This window comes from Babylonia areolata, chromosome 17, assembly GCF_041734735.1.
Source record: "Babylonia areolata isolate BAREFJ2019XMU chromosome 17, ASM4173473v1, whole genome shotgun sequence".
NCBI lineage: Eukaryota > Metazoa > Mollusca > Gastropoda > Neogastropoda > Buccinidae > Babylonia > Babylonia areolata.
The window spans coordinates 4,915,319-4,932,818 of record NC_134892.1 but is presented as its reverse complement, the minus strand read 5'-3'; the positions used below and the strand labels follow the sequence as shown (position 1 = coordinate 4,932,818).

At 40.2% G+C, this 17,500-nt stretch overlaps 1 protein-coding gene across 4 annotated transcripts in view; it reads left to right on the top strand.

The window, feature by feature from the left end:
• Positions 1 to 17,500, top strand: part of LOC143291602 (uncharacterized) — a 40,790-nt gene that overhangs the window by 14,007 nt on the left and 9,283 nt on the right. For 3 of the 4 annotated variants that reach the window (XM_076601550.1, XM_076601552.1, XM_076601549.1), the window contains exons 6-12: positions 1,669 to 1,799; positions 4,895 to 5,084; positions 6,015 to 6,113; positions 7,426 to 7,572; positions 10,102 to 10,452; positions 12,426 to 12,518; positions 13,044 to 13,148. In XM_076601550.1, coding sequence (XP_076457665.1) covers positions 1,669 to 1,799; positions 4,895 to 5,084; positions 6,015 to 6,113; positions 7,426 to 7,572; positions 10,102 to 10,452; positions 12,426 to 12,518; positions 13,044 to 13,148 — 1,116 coding nt within the window. The remainder of the gene's footprint in view (positions 1 to 1,668; positions 1,800 to 4,894; positions 5,085 to 6,014; positions 6,114 to 7,425; positions 7,573 to 10,101; positions 10,453 to 12,425; positions 12,519 to 13,043; positions 13,149 to 17,500) is intronic. The other variant, XM_076601551.1, reaches the window with a different exon arrangement.

Below are 17,500 nucleotides of genomic sequence, written 5' to 3'. Positions count from 1 at the left end.
ACAGTTGGGCCAACAGCAAAGTGAGAACTCTATCATCAATGGTTTCTCCATTGCAGTGGGAAATCATTTACAGTTTATACTTTTTTTGAGGGACTATGACTCTTAGACTTGGAAGCAAAAATTCACTGGCTGATAGTATTTAGTTCTGCAGCCTTGCGGGCTAGCTGGACTTTGGGAACCATCCCAACGCCGACTGTCCTAAAAAAAAAAACACCCTCAAACTATTGGCCGAGAGAGTGGGGATGTAACTTGGGCAAGACACTCTCCACTGTAATCAAATTCTAGCCCAGATAGTCGGGACAGCAATTACCTCCTCTGCTGTTCTGATGGTCATAGTCAGACACGACTGACTGTTATACAATGTTGTGTGCAAGGTTGTCACACAGGATGGTGAATTCTTGCCGTTTGAATAATAACATTTTAGTTCTGGCGGTTACGAAGATCGTAACATTGTGGTGTTGATTTATGACTATGACAGTCATAATTATTGGCTGTTACATTTTTTCCCCCCTGTGTTGTGTATCATTGGCATCAGGTTTAGAGACACACGCGCGTTGCTGTGTCACCACTCATTATCACATTGGCTGTTACTTTGTGTTGTTATTACAAGTGGGAATATGTGAGGGAACGTAAATAGCTAACAACAGTTTAATCTTTAATTGCTGCTGTGTCGCTACTGATTATCATATTGGCTGTTGATTTGTGTTGTTATTATTACAAGTGTGAATATGTGAGGGAACGTAAATAGCTAACAACAGTTTAATCTTTAATTGCTGCTGTGTCGCTACTGATTATCATATTGGCTGTTGATTTGTGTTGTTATTATTACAAGTGTGAATATGTGAGGGAACGTAAATAGCTAACAACAGTTTAATCTTTAATTGCTGCTGTGTCGCTACTGATTATCATGTTGGCTGTTAATTTGTGTTGTTATTATTACAAGTGTGAATATGTGAGGGAACGTAAATAGCTAACAACAGTTTAATCTTTAATTGCTGCTGTGTCGCTACTGATTATCATATTGGCTGTTGATTTGTGTTGTTATTATTACAAGTGTGAATATGTGAGGGAACGTAAATAGCTAACAACAGTTTATCCTTTAACTGTGCTGTGTCGCTACTGATTATCATGTTGGCTGTTACTTTGTGTTGTTATTACGAGTGTGATTATGTTAAGGGAACGTAAATAGCTAACAACAGTTTATCCTTTAACTGTGCTGTGTCGCTACTGATTATCATGTTGGCTGTTACTTTGTGTTGTTATTACGAGTGTGATTATGTTAAGGGAACGTAAATAGCTAACAATCGTTTAATCTTTAACTGACGCAGGTAGTTTACTTATAATATTCATTCTGTCTTTTTTTTCCCTTCACCCCTCCCACAACCTCTTTTTTTCCATTTCTTCTTCTCCTTCTTCCTTCTTCTTCTTCCTTCTTCTTCTCCTCTCCTGTCTCTCTCTGTCTCTGTCTGTCTCTCTCCTCTCCCTCGCTCCTCTATCTCTCTATTTCTCTCTCTCTCTCTCTGTTTCTCTGTCTGTCTGTCTGTCTCTGTGTCTCTGTCTCTCTCTGTCTCTGTCTGTCTGTCTCTCTCTGTGTCTGTCTCTCTGTCTCTCTCTCTCTCTCCCTTCCGCCAATAACCTACCAACCGTGAATGCCGCCGTCTTTTGCAGACAAAGCAGAGAACGCCCAATGCTCAGTGGTGGTCGACGAAGAAAAAAGTATGGTCACAGGAAAGTGTCAATTTTCCAAAATGTATTCATCTCAGGGCGACTACTCCTGCACGTGGTTCGAAGGAAGTGACGTAAGTCTGAAGAGGGAATGATGTATGTTGCAGTTCGTGTCAAACACACACACACACACAAAAGCAACAACAACAACAACAACATTGATGATATCACAAAAAAGAAAGAAAAAGCAGCTTTACTTAGGCACGCACACAAGGTATGAAGGTACAGTACAGACCTGTTAATTAACTCACTCAGTACGGCCAGTCCTGTCTTCTCCTCTACACAGACCCCTCGGATGTCCAGTGGGTGTCTGAATGACCCAACCTTTAGCTTCCGTCGTCAGAACTGTGGTATTCTTTGTCAACATTCACCTCTTCAGTACAAGAGCCTTCCGCTTGCAATATTTTGATGGTGGTAATTGGGGTGAAACGCTGTTAACGTCGTCTCTTTCGCCGTTCGTATGGAGAGAGTTAAATGGATGATATTAGTGTATTAGTTTTCTTTATTTGCAAATCTGATTTGAGAACAGTTTATAACAACTACTGCATAGCTTTTATTTCAGTAATGAACTTATCGTTTCGTCTCAAAACCTCGTCGATCGCTGATGTTTGACACTGGAGAGAGAAAAAGAAAAGTAATGAGCGTACAGTTCTACATCTTAATTAATTAAGAGAATCACGTCTGTTAAATGAAAAGGCAGCAGATGAAAGATCAGGATGCGAAACACACACACACACACACGCACACACACACACACGCAGACACACACACGCAGAAACACACACACACACACACACACACACACACACACACAGAGAATGACAATGACAATGACAAATGTTTTACTGAGGGCAGAATGGATAAGCTGGAAGCTTCTTTACACCATGCCCTCACACACGTACACACACACACACACACGCATACACACACACACACACACACACACACACACACACACACACACAATATGATAAATGAAATAAGTGTGAAGAGATAAATGACATAGAACAAACCAAATAGATAATAATAGATACATTGACGGATGAATCCAAGACCACAAGAGAGAGAGAGAGAGAGAGAGAGAGAGAGAGAGAGAGAGAGAGAGAGAGAGAACAAATCCCTGTGAAATGCAAACGTTTCAATGGGACTCATAAGCTAACCACTCTCTTTGAAGTAGAATGAAAATAGGTAAGATGTCAAATGCTGCACTGAAGTAAATTCTAAAAAGTCCGTAAGTTTGACAGACCTCCCGTGTTCCTCTGGCTAGGCATGTTGTCATGAGATCTAATGAATGTAGTGACTAGCTCTGACCAGACATGTTGTCATGAAATCTAATGTATATCGTGACTAGTTTTCCTCAGACATGTTGTCATGAGATCTAATATATATCGTGACTAGTTTTCATCAGACATGTTGTCATGAGATCTAATATATATCGTGACTAGTTTTCATCAGACATGTTGTCATGAGATCTAATGTATATCGTGACTAGTTCTGACCAGACATGTTGTCATGAGATCTAATATATAACGTGACTAGTTCTGTTCAGACAACATGTTGTCATGACATGTAATAGGTATACTGACTAGCTATGATTAGACAACATGTTGTTGTGAGATGTAATGTATATACTGACCAGTTCTGACCAGACAATATGTTGTCATGATATGTAATATATATATACTGACTAGCTATGATTAGACAACATGTTGTCATGAGGTGTAATGTATATACTGACTAGTTCTGACCAGACAACATGTTATCATGACATATATATATATATATATACACACATATATATTGACTAGCTATGATTAGACAACATGTTGTCATGAGATGTAATGTATATACTGACCAGTTCAGACCAGACAACATGTCATGAAATTATATATATATATATATATATATATATATATATATATATATATATATATATATATATATATGTACACACACACACACAGATATATATATATATATATATATATATATATTGACTAGTTATGATTAGACAACATGTTGTCATGAGATCTAATGCATATACTGACCAGTTCTGACTAGACAACATGTTGTCATGAGATCTAATGTATATACTGACCAGTTCTGACTAGACAACATGTTGTCATGAGATCTAATGTATATACTGACCAGTTCTGACTAGACAACATGTTGTCATGAGATCTAATGTATTTTCTGACCGGTTCTGATCAGATATGTTGTCATGAGATGTGATGTATATACTGACTAGTTCTGATCAGACAAAACCACAACACTTCACAACACAACACAACACACCAATTCACAACACTTCAGAACACACCACAACAAAACTTCACAACACTTCACGACACACCACAACACTTCATAACACACCACAACACTTCACAACACACAACAGCACTTCACAACACACCACAACACACAACAACACTTCACAACACACCACAACACTTCACTACACTTCACAACACACCATAACAGAGCACAACACAACACTTCACACCACAACACACTACAACACTTCACAACACACCACAACACACCACAACACTTCACAACACAACACTTCACACCACAACACACCACAACACTTCACAACACACCACAACACTTCACTACACTTCACAACACACCATAACAGAGCACAACACAACACTTCACACCACAACACACTACAACACTTCACAACACACCACAACATTTCACAACACAACACTTCACACCACAACACACAACAACACTTCACAACACACCACAACACATCTCAAGGCCTGACTAAGCGCGTTGGGTTACGCTGCTGGTCAGGCATCTGCTTGGCAGATGTGGTGTAGCGTATATGGATTTGTCCGAACGCAGTGACGCCTCCTTGAGCTACTGAAACTGAAACTGAAACCACAACACATCACAACACTTCACAACACACCACAACACACCACAACACTTCACAACACACCACAACACTTCACAACACACCACAACACACCACACCACACCGCACCACAACACAACAACAAACCACCACACAACACAACACCACAACAAACACAACACAACACAGCACACCACAACACAACACAACACAACAGAGCACAACACAACACAACACACTACGCTATCCAAACGGCGTGCATTTTCTTTTTTCTTCATCCTTTCCCTTCTCCCTTTCCAGAGTCAAACAGAAACGGAACTTCTGCCGTCACAAACACAGCTCACGCTCACCAACTGTTCGGTGGGGCAGCTGTATTACGTGTGCGGGAACTGTTCTTTCCAAAAGCCGCTCCCCGTTGTCAGCGGCGGCAGAAGCTACAGGGCGGAAATCAGTCCTGGAAAGGTCTCACCTTCCGTTCGCTATGTTTTCCGTAAGTAGGTTCAGTTTTGTTGTTGGTGGTGGTTTAACTTACTCAGTACGGCCAGTCCTCTCTTCTCTTCTACACAGACCCCTAAGGATGTCCAGTGGGTGTCTGAATGACCCAACCTTTAGCTTCCGTCGTCAGAATTGTGGTATTCTTTGTCAACATTCACCTCTTCAGTATAAGAGCCTTCCGCTTGCAATATTTTGATGATGGTAATTGGGGTGGAACGCTGTGAACGTCGTCTCTTTCGCCGTTCGTATGGAGAGAGTTAATCATTTATCTGTTTGCTTTCTTTCTTTTTTTTTCTTTTTCAAAGTGTCTTATTGACTTGTATTTCAAAGGTGACAAATGTGTGTCATGTGGTTTGCATTTATTGATGGAGATGATGGTGGTGATTGTGTGTGTGTGTGTGTGTGTGTGTGTGTGTGTGTGTGTGGTGGAGAGAGAGAGAGATGCACAGAGAGAGGAGTGTATATATATATATGTGTGTGTGTGTGTGTGTGTGTGTGTGTGTGTGTCTTAGAGAGAAAGACACAGACATAGGCACACAGACACAGACAGAGTGAGTAGTGTGATTGCTTTCTTTGTCCTGTCATCGTAAGCATGCCCCCCCCCCACACCCACCCCCCCCGTCCCCCCGCCCCCCACCACACCCTCCCCCACCCCCACCCCCCGCAGTCCCTACCCCCCCAGCCTCCTTCCCCCACACCCACACCCCCAGAGTAACCTTGATGTATTCTTACCACTTGGCAGTCCTTCTCTGATCTGTGGCCCGATTCACTTCATCTGTGGCAGCCACTGCCTCTATTTGTCTTAAAGACAGAAATAACTTTGTAGCGTGAAACGTCGGTTACTCTCTCCCCTTGCCCCTCACCCCCCCCCCCCCACCCCCTCCCAGGAGTTAAAGCTATGTGGTCAAACCCTTATGTGTTCCAGTAGCAGCAGTGAACACAACAGTTCCAGCACCCACGGTGCCGCTGGTCCAGACCACGCCCACTTCCACACCCACAAGGCAGACCCCCTTCGTCAAGAAAGGTAAACTCAGCTTTTGTGTGTGTGTGTGTGTGTGTGTGTGTGTGTGTGTGTGTGTGTGTGTGTGTGTGTGTGTGTAGCATTTGTGTGTGTGTGTGTGTGTGTGTGTGGGTGTGCGTGCGTGCGTGCGTAGCATTTGTGTGTGTGTGTGTGTGTGTGTGTGTGTGTGTGTGTGTGTGTGTGTGTGTGTGTGCGTGCGTGCGTGTATGTATGTGCGAGTGAGTACGTATGGCACTGAATGGTGATCAGCAAGTGTTTAGTGTGCATGGCCCATCAAAACAGAAAGAAGTGAGATGTCATCACCCTTTCCTCACATAGGCTTTCCTATTCACACTGTCCTCTTCTCATCACTTGACAACGGGCCTATGGTCCGAAACGTCGTGTCAAAACAAAGAGGATTCAACTACCACCCAAAAGTTTTTTTTAAATTTTTTTTTATAAACTTTAGTTTTTTTTTATCTTTGAAGAATCCTGCAGTCATTCTTGTCTTCTTCCTCAGCATATTAGGATTTCCTTAGTCATTAAAAAAAAGAGTGGTGCAAAGGACGGTCCTAAATCAAACCATGTTATGCTTAAAAAAACAAAAACAAAACCTGACCCACTTTAGAATCCACTGAAAGAACTAATGTCCTGGCAGGTGACTAACCACTAAAAAGGACCATGTAATGATTTTTAAAAAATCTAGTTCCAAATCTACGAAAATAACTGACGTGATTGGAAGGTTACTAACCACTAAAAAGAACCATGTAATGATTTTAGCAACTCTAGTTTCAAATCTACGAAAATAACTGACGTAACTGGAAGATTACTTGCCACAAAAACAAACCATGCACAGTTTGTATCAGTAGCTCAAGGAGGCGTCACTGCGTTCGGTCAAATCCATATACGCTACACTACATCTGCCAAGCAACCTGCCTGACCAACAGCGTAACCCAATGCGCTTAGTCAGGCCTCGAGAGAAAAATGAAATAAAATAAAATAAAATAAAATAAAATGAATAAATAAATAAATACATATTTAAAATAAAATAAAACAAAACAAAATTATAAATAAAATAAATGAAACAAAATAAAGTAAAATCAATTTAAAAAAAAAGAAAGATAAATACATAAAAATACTACTACTACTACTACTATTTATATTTATAAAGCGCAAAATCTTGATGAAGTCAATTCTAAGAGCGCGCGCGCGCATACACACACACACACACACACACACACACACACACACACACACACACACACACACACACACACACAAATTGTCAGTTAATTCAAAGTCATCAGTCTTCAAAAAGAAGTGATGTCACTGACAGGCGACGTGCCACCAGACATCATGTGGACATACCGATATGAAGGTGTGGGCATCGGAGTTGGAGCTGTTGTGGTCGTCTTTGTCGTCGTCTTCGTCGTCATCGTCCTCTGCCGTCGACAGTGCCGACAACACCAGAAACCACGCAGAGGTAAGACAGGGTGAGGGTGGGGTGGGGGGGGAGGGGGGAGGGTTAAGTTTAATTTCAGTTTTCTAAAATCCAGGGACCTGTTTCGAACTACAATTTTCGTGCATATATAAAACGGTATAATCATTTGTATATGTTGGATTTGGGGGTGGGGGTGGGGGTGGGGGGGTTGTGGGGGGGTTGGGGGGGGGGGCGAGGTGTGTGTGTGTGTGTGTGTGTGTGTGGGGGGGGGGTTGTTGTACTGTTCTGAAACAGATTCAGTCGCTGCACTAACGTGCAGTTTTATTTCAGTATCTTAAACTATCCGATTAATATCATCATCTTGAAAGAACAGATTGTAAATAAATAAATAAACGAACATATCTTAAATTCAGGGACCTATTTAACTGGAATCTTCGTGCATATATGAAACGAGAAGATCATTGTAGACAATGTGAACCATTTGCAGCGGTTTTCGGCTGTTTTCTGAAGGTTACTGTAATTAGTTTTGATACAGCTTTCAGTCGCTAAACCCAACGTGCTGATTATGATTCAGTATCATAAATTCAGGGACTTATTTCAACTGCATTCTTCTTGCGTAGATATATATTATGCTATATGACTGCATCTTCGTGTTTTTCTATCTAATACCATCATCTTAGATGAACAGACTATAAATTAATAAACGAACGATCTTCGTGCATAGGTGAAACGATATAATCATTAGTCAAAAATATTATTATAATTTCATATTGTAACCCATTAGCACTGGTTTTCGACTGTATTCTGAGGGTTATTGTACTCAGTTTAGATGCAGAATCAGTTACTAAACTTAACGTGCAGCAGTCTTCAAAGTTCCGATGGATTCCTTTGTCTGTTGCAGTTTTTTGTTTTGTTTTTGTTTGTTCGTTTGTTTGTTTGTTTGTTTGTTCGTTTGTTCATTCATTTCTTGATGTTTTCTCGGCGTGGTCCCTGTCTGTCTTCCTGTTTTTTGTTGTACTGAAACTGAAACTGTTGTTGAATTGTGGATGTTTCTTCACGTGGTTTCTCTATGTCTTCCTGTTTTTTTTTTATTGTACTGAAACTGAAACTGTTGTTGAATTGTGGATGTTTTCTTCACGTGGTTTCTCTGTCTTCCTGTTTTTTGTTGTACTGAAACTGAAACTGTTGTTGAATTGTGGATGTTTCTTCACGTGGTTTCTCTATGTCTTCCTGTTTTTTGTTGTTGAATTGTGGATGTTTTCTTCACGTGGTTTCTCTCTGTCTTCCTGTTTTTTTGTTGTACTGAAACTGAAACTGTTGTTGAATTGTTGATGTTTCTTCACGTGGTTTCTCTCTCTGTCTTCCTGTTTTTTGTTGTACTGAAACTGAAACTGTTGTTGAATTGTGGATGTTTCTTCACGTGGTTTCTCTCTCTGTCTTCCTGTTTTTTTTGTTGTACTGAAACTGAAACTGTTGTTGAATTGTGGATGTTTCTTCACGTGGTTTCTCTCTGTCTTCCTGTTTTTTTGTTGTACTGAAACTGAAACTGTTGTTGAATAGTTGATGTTTCTTCACGTGGTTTCTCTCTCTGTCTTCCTGTTTTTTGTTGTTGTACTGAAACTGAAACTGTGTTGAATTGTGGATGTTTCTTCACGTGGTTCTCCTCTCTGTCTCCTGTTTTTTGTTGTACTGAAACTGAAACTGTTGTTGAATTGGGATTGTTTTTCTTCTCGTGGTGTCCTCTCTGTCTTCCTGTTTTTTTGTTGTACTGAACTGAATCTGTTGTTGAATAGTTGATGTTTTCGTTCACGTGGTTTCTCTCTTCCGTTCCCTGTTTTTTTGTTGTACTGGAAACTGAACTGTTGTTGAATAGTTAGTGTTTCTTCACGTGGATTGCTCTCTCTGTCTTCCTGTTATTTTTTTATGTTGTACTTGATACTGAACGGGTTGTTGAATTGTGGATGTTTTCTTCACGTGGTTTCTCTCTCTGTCTTCCTGTTTTTTTTTGTGTTGTACTGAAACTGAAACTGTTGTTGAATTGTTGATGTTTTCTTCACGTGGTTTCTCTCTCTGTCTTCCTGTTTTTTTGTTGTTGTTGAATTGTGGATGTTTTCTTCACGTGGTTTCTCTCTGTCTTCCTGTTTTTTTTGTTGTACTGAAACTGAAACTGTTGTTGAATTGTTGATGTCTTCTTTACGTGGTTTATCTTTTTGTTATTGTTTTTTGTTGTTGAATTGTTGATGTTTTCTTCACGTGGTTTATCTTTTTGTTATTGTTTTTTGTTGTTGAATTGTGGATGTTTTCTTCACGTGGTTTATCTTTTTGTTATTGTTTTTTGTTGTTGAATTGTTGATGTTTTCTTCACGTGGTTTATCTTTTTGTTATTGTTTTTTGTTGTTGAATTGTTGATGTTTTTTTTGGTTTTTTTTTACGTGGTTTCTCTGTGTGTTGTTTTTTGTTGTTGTTGAATAGTTGATGTTTCTTTACGTGGTTTCTCTCTCTGTCTTCCTGTTTTTTGTTGTACTGAACACCAACACCCCCCACCCCCACCCCCACTTCCTGCTCGGTCAGACACGTTCGGGGACCTCGGGGACGTGGCGATGGAGGACCCAGACCTGAGGAATGAAGGAGCAGCGGGAGGAAGAGTGAGGGGCGACAACCAACAGCGCCGGGCAGACAACCCCGGGGAGAGGGCCTCGGCAGTGGCGAACGACTACATGCCCCTGGCCTTGCCCATTCCTGTCGGAGCACCGCGGCCGCCTGCAATGGGAGGCAACCGGGGCTTGCCCGAGAATGGTCTCCCTTTTGGCGGCAGTCAGCTGCAGAGCTGGCGGTGTTCATCTGACCACTATTCCAGCATCGCCGACGCCGAAAGCGGTGACGGAAGCGACAGCGCTTCATACCTTCACCCCGTCTCTCCGCGTGAGTTTGTGTGTGTGTGTGTGTGTGTGTGTGTGTGTGTGTGTGTGTGTGTGTGTGTGTGTGTGTGTATGAGGGAGGGGTGGGGGGGTTGGGGGGGAAGGGGCGTGGGTGGGGGGGATGAGAGTGTGTGAGTGTGTGTGTGTGTGTGTGTGTGTGTGTGTGTGTGTGTGTTCTTCTTCTTCTTCTGATCATTCTTCTTCTTCTACTGATCATTCGTCTTCTTCTTCTTCTGATCATTCTTCTTCTTCTCCTTCTTCTTCTTCTGATCATTCTTCTTCTTCTTCTGATCATTCGTCTTCTTCTTCTTCTGATCATACTTCTTCTTCTTCTTCTTCTGATCATACTTCTTCTTCTTCTGATCATTCTTCTTCTTCTGATCATACTTCTTCTTCTTCTTCTCCTGATCATTCTTCTTCTTCTTCTGATCATTCTTCTTCTTCTGATCATACTTCTTCTTCTTCTGATCATTCTTCTTCTTCTGATCATTCTTCTTCTTCTTCTGATCATACTTCTTTTTCTTCTTCTTCTTCTGATCATACTTCTTCTTCTTCTTCTGATCATACTTCTTCTTCTTCTGATCATTCTTCTTCTTCTTCTGATCATTCTTCTTCTTCTTCTGATCATACTTCTTTTTCTTCTTCTTCTTCTGATCATACTTCTTCTTCTTCTTCTGATCATACTTCTTCTTCTTCTGATCATTCTTCTTCTTCTTCTGGTCATTCTTCTTCTAATCTTTCTTTTTGTTCCTCTTGTTCTTCTTTTGATCTAAATTATTATCGTTTTTCATAGTGATATGTTACCTTGCCAAGGCTCTCAAGGTCGGATCAGCGCACTGGGCTCATGCCAAGATTAGACATTTGCCCTTTTTGTCTTCATTTTATTTTATTTTATTTTATCTTATTTTATTGTATTGTTTTCTTTTTTGTTGGTTTTTTTCAATCAGATATGGGACCAGTCCCCACGTCTTTAACACCAACTTTGAAAGTGGAACTCTCTCTCTCTCTCTCTCTGTCTCTCTCTGTGTGTGTGTGTGTGTGTGTGTGTGTGTGTGTGTGTGTGTGTGTGTTCAGTACAATACAATACAATACAGCACAGCACAGCACAGAACAACACCACACAACACAACACCACACAACACCACACAACACCACACCACACAACACCACACAACACAACACAACACAACACAACACAACACCACACAGCACAACACAACACAACACAACACCACACAGCACAACACAACACAACACAACACCACACAACACAACACCACACAACACCACACAGCACAACACAACACAACACAACACAACACAACACAGCACAACACAACACAACACCACACAACACCACACAACACGTCACGTCAAGTGCAATCAGTGAAATCCACAAGAAAAACAACACCACTAATCTGACTTGTCAGTGCTGCCTGTGGTGCGAAGTACGGACCGAAACAATACGATACGATACGATACGATACGATACGATACGATACAAGACGATACGATGTAATAAAATACGATACGATACGACACGACACGACACGACACGACACGATACGATACGATACAAGACGATACGATGCAATAAAATACAATACAATACGATACGATACGATACAATGACACTGATGATGACACAATATGACACAATACAATACAATACAACACGATACGGTACGATACGATACAATGACACAATATGACACAATACAATACAATACAACACAACACAACACGATACGATACGATAAAATAGAATACGATACAATACGATGCGATACGATACAATACAATACAATACAATACAATACAATACAATACAACCCACACTAATCTGACCGGTAAGTGCTGCCAGTAGTATGAAGTACGGAACAAAACTTATACGACACGACACGACACGACACGACACGACACAAATGCTATCAGCGATAACCACAAAACGAAACTGACACTTTTCTGACCTGCCAGCACTGGACACTGCCGCCAATGGTCACTCACTTCGTGCTGAGAGTGGCCTCACTAAGGGAGGCCAGCCTCCCCGCACTTTGCCTCCTATTCCTGGTAAGGATCTGGGTTATGTCCCTTCTGTTTGCGTTGTTTGTAATTTTGTTTGTCACTTTATGTTCGTAGGAGAGTGGTAGGGTTTAGAATTTGTCTTTCTTGATTGCTGGATTCAGTTGTTATTGTTGTGATTGTTGTTGTTGTTGTTATCACCATCATCATCATTTTTCTTAAAATTACAATATTTTCCTTTAAAATACTTTATCATCATCATCATTATCATTATCATCATCATCAGCAGCATCAGCAGCAGCAGCAGCAGCAACAATATTGTTGCTTGTTGTTGTTGTTGGGATGATGATGATGATGATTTTATCATCATCATCATCATCATTATTATTATTATTGTTAGTATTATCATTATTGTTGTTGTTGTTGTTTTTATTAGTTATTATTATTATTATTATTATTATTATTATCATCATCATCATCATCATCATCATCCTAGCAACAGTAACAGAAAAAGTATTCCGGCGGCCAAGGGATGCAAACATCACCGTGTGTGTGTAACTGCAATTGTTCCAGGGAAGTCAGTGTGGAAAACGTTGACTTCAAAGTCCAAAACGTCCAAGAAGTCCAAGTCCAAGATTAGTAAGCACGTTAGACTGCGCGACATCGTGGTCTTTGTTGGTGCGTCCTGTTTCCGGTTCCGTTTTCCGGTGATATTCCAATTTTCAAGACTAACACGTGGATCTGACAAATCACTCACCATTATACTAATGTGGTGTTCGAATGACGTCCTTTCACCTCCACTATCTTATTCTCTCTGTTAAAAAAAAAAAAAAAAATAAATAAAATATATATATATATATATCGGTCTCATTTGCATGCAAGCCACAAAACACATGTTTGCTTTCTGTAGTTGTTGTTTTTTTGCTTGTTGTTTTTTTCGTTTCTTCTGTGTGTTTCAACATAATTATTGTTTTTGTAGTCTCGCACGTGACTTTCTTCTTCTTCTTCTTCCTGTTTTCTGTGTGTTCAGTCCGTTATACTTTGTAGTGTTGCACGTGGCTTTTTTTTCTTGTTCCTGTTTTCTGTGTGTTCAGTATAATCTTCTTCTAATTTTCGTTCGTTCTTTAGTTTAACGTCTTTTCACTGTAAGTGATATCAGACGAGGGTAGGCGAAAATCGAGATGGGGGGGGGGGGGGGGGGGGGGGGGGAGAAATTATTGTGTATGCACTCAAGAAAATGAAAGTGTGTGTGCGTGTTTGTGTGCGCGTGTGTGCGCGCGTGCGTGTGTGTGTTGCATATAGAAAATGACAGATTTAAGTTTTGTTTAAAAAAAAGAAAAGAAAAAAAAAGATAAAAAGCATAATATAACATCTTTCTAATGAAAATCAAACGACTATAACGGGAAAGCATCTGGACTATTCAACAGGGATTTGAAGAAAAAGTCATACATTTGGAATGGAATATTGTCAACACTGAAGATGATTTCAGTTCAGGGATGTGTGACTTCGGCATATGGCAAGTTAGTATATGATCGGCTGTTATGTGAGCACCACAGATGCAAGAAACATTACCGACATACTTGGTCTTAAAACAAATCATTTTGCATTTGCAGATCAGAGAAATGATTTGCCTCTTATGACAATCATTTTGGTAATGTTTTCCCATGAAACCATACATTTTCTGTATATTTTTTTTATGTAACTCCGAGTTACCGGTGTTCGTTTTCTTCAAGCTGAAATTTCGACCATTGGACTTTTTTTTTTTTTTTTTTTTTTTTTTTTACCATGGTGTAACATTCCTGTAGTGAAAGCGAAATATTTAAATCTAACTCCGTGTAATTGTGGCTCCTTTTGTGTGTGTGTGTGTGTGTGTGTGTGTGTGTGTGTGTGTGTATTGTTGCACGTGGCTTTTGTACTTGTTCGTGTTTTCTGTGTGTTCAACATAGTATTTTTTGCTGTGTTTTTCAATATATTATTTCGTGTAGTGTCGCACGTGACTTTCTTCTTTTTTTTCTTCTATGTGTTCAGCACAGTATATATATATATATTTTTTTTATTGTGTCGCACGCACTACATCGATGGACAATTCTCTGGCACCGAATTAGTAAACGACCATCTGTTATAACCATCTGTTGTTGAATTTTTAGCTGTTGAATCTTTTTACTTTTCTTTCTTCTTTCCTCTTTTTATTTTTCTGCTGTTGTGTGTGTGTTACTTCCTATCGTCATCATCGTCGTATCATTGTAGTAGTAGTAGTAGTAGTAGTTGTAGCAGTAGTAAGAGCATCAGCAGTTGTAGTAGTTGCAGCTGTAAATATACAATCCTTGGATAACCCGGCTGTCCTGCCCGACCCTTCATGTTGGATTTAGGCATCGTTCAGGCAGCTGTTCCTTTAAAAAAAAGAAAAAAAAAGAAGAAAAAAAAAGAGAATCAACAAGAATTTTGCTCCTTTTTGAGAATAATCAAAGAGAAGATTTATTGTTTGAAATTAGGTATTTATTGCACTCCCTATTTGTGAAGGGTACAAATGTTGATTTTTGTTGGATACCGTCCCACACTGGATTCCGTTATAATGACTAAGCAGACAGGGCAGCAAAAAGGGGAGCAAAGAATCATACAGATAGTATAAAAGTATATTGCCCATTGTCATACAAGGAAATAAGCAATGTACTAGAAAGAGACTTTTATAGGTGCTTGAATTCAAGTCTAAATCCTCGTCAGTTGACTCTCTCAGACTTTGGTCCGATTCAGAGACCAATTCTGAGTTTAGCTCTCAGACTATTATCAAATTCATTACGAACCAAGTATTGTTCTAATGTCAAGTATATATGTTTTAGTAACCTGACAATTAAGCATATAGTTTTTGACTGTAGCTTGATGAAGCCTTATGTGCACGAAAGTGTGTCTTCACAAGTGACTGAGAACGTTGATGTTTTTGACTTTTTGCATTCATTATCAGTTGTTTCGCTTGTCAGTTTAACGACTTCTCTTTTACGAAGTACTTTAAGTAATTTCATGAAATTGTTTTTAGATTTTTTTTCAAATTTCACCCACATTTCACCCTCATTTGCCCAGTTTCCCCCCAACCCTCCATTCATTCTCATCTCCCACCCCTTCTAATCGATAATACTCAAATGTATTCATAAATACTTTTAACAAAATATCTTCAATCACCCATATGTGTGACGGGATATTAAACAAAATTCCTCCTCCTCTTTTTTTTAATTAATTAATTTTTTTAAACACATGTAGTGTTGCCTGCATGGATCAGTCGACCTGCTTTGAGAGCTTCTTTGAAAGTGTAACTGGAGTTGTTGTCAGATCATTTTGGGTACAGCAAATGTAATGATAGATAGATAACTGCTGAGTTAATAGAATTTAAAAATGAAGAAAATCTACTAAAAAAAAAGTATGTGTGTGTGTGAGTGTGTGTGTGTGTGTGTGTGTGTGTGTGTGTGTGTGTGTGTGTGTGTGTGTGTGTGTGTGTGTGTGTGTGTGTGTGTACTGCCACTGTAGATTGAAAAAATAAGACACACTTTGATAAAGAAATAGTGTCAACGTTTCACGCCATACGTTCGATTCAGTGCCTTCGTGTGGTGGAAAGACCTTTACCTCCACTGTCATTTTCCACTGACTTGTCATCGTCGCTGAAAACGAACCTTTGGCCCCTAAAAAACGAACCCGTGTTCCCTGAAAACGAACCTTTGGTCCCTGAAAACGAACCCGTGTTCCCTGAAAACGAACCTTTGGTTCCTGAAAACGAACCTGAGGTCAGTATAAAAGTCCCTGTAAACGAACCTGAGGTCAATATCACAGTCCCTGTAAACGAACCTGAGGTCAATATAAAAGTCCCTGAAAACGAACCTGTGGTCAATATCACAGTCCCTGAAAACGAACCTTTGGTCCCTGAAAACGAACCTGTGGTCAATATCACAGTCCCTGAAAGCGAACCTGTGGTCAATATCACAGTCCCTAAAAACGAACCTTTGGTCCCTGAAAACGAACCTGAGGTCAATATCACAGTCCCTGTAAACGAACCTGAGGTCAATATCACAGTCCCTGTAAACGAACCTGAGGTCAATATAAAAGTCCCTGAAAACGAACCTGTGGTCAATATCACAGTCCCTGAAAGCGAACCTGTGGTCAATATCACAGTCCCTAAAAACGAACCTTTGGTCCCTGAAAACGAACCTGAGGTCAATATAAAAGTCCCTGTAAACGAACCTGTGGGCCCTGAAAGCGAACCTGAGGTCAATATCACAGTCCATGTAAACGAACCTGTGGTCAATATCACAGTCCCTGAAAACGAACCTGAGGTCAATATTACAGTCCCTGAAAACGAAACTTTGGTCCCTGTAAACGAACCTGTGGTCAATATCACTGTCCCTGAAAACGAACCTGAGGTCAATATTACAGTCCCTGAAAACGAAACTTTGGTCCCTGTAAACGAACCTGTGGTCAATATAAAAGTCCCTGTAAACGAACCTGTGGGCCCTGAAAGCGAACCTGAGGTCAATATCACAGTCCATGTAAACGAACCTGTGGTCAATATCACAGTCCCTGAAAACGAACCTGAGGTCAATATTACAGTCCCTGAAAACGAAACTTTGGTCCCTGTAAACGAACCTGTGGTCAATATCACTGTCCCTGAAAACGAACCTGAGGTCAATATTACAGTCCCTGAAAACGAAACTTTGGTCCCTGTAAACGAACCTGTGGTCAATATCACAGTCCCTGAAAACGAAACTTTGGTCCCTGTAAACGAACCTGTGGTCAATATCAGTCCCTGAAAACGAACCTGTGGTCAATATCACAGTCCCTGAAAACGAACCTGTGGTCAATATCACAGTCCCAGAAAACGAACCTGTGGTCAATATCAGTCCCTGAAAACGAACCTGTGGTCAATATCACAGTCCCTGAAAACGAACCTGTGGTCAATATCACAGTCCCAGAAAACAAACCCATGGTTAAACACGTTGACACGACTTATCAAAGTGAGTCTTATTCTACAACCAGACGATTTTTTTAAA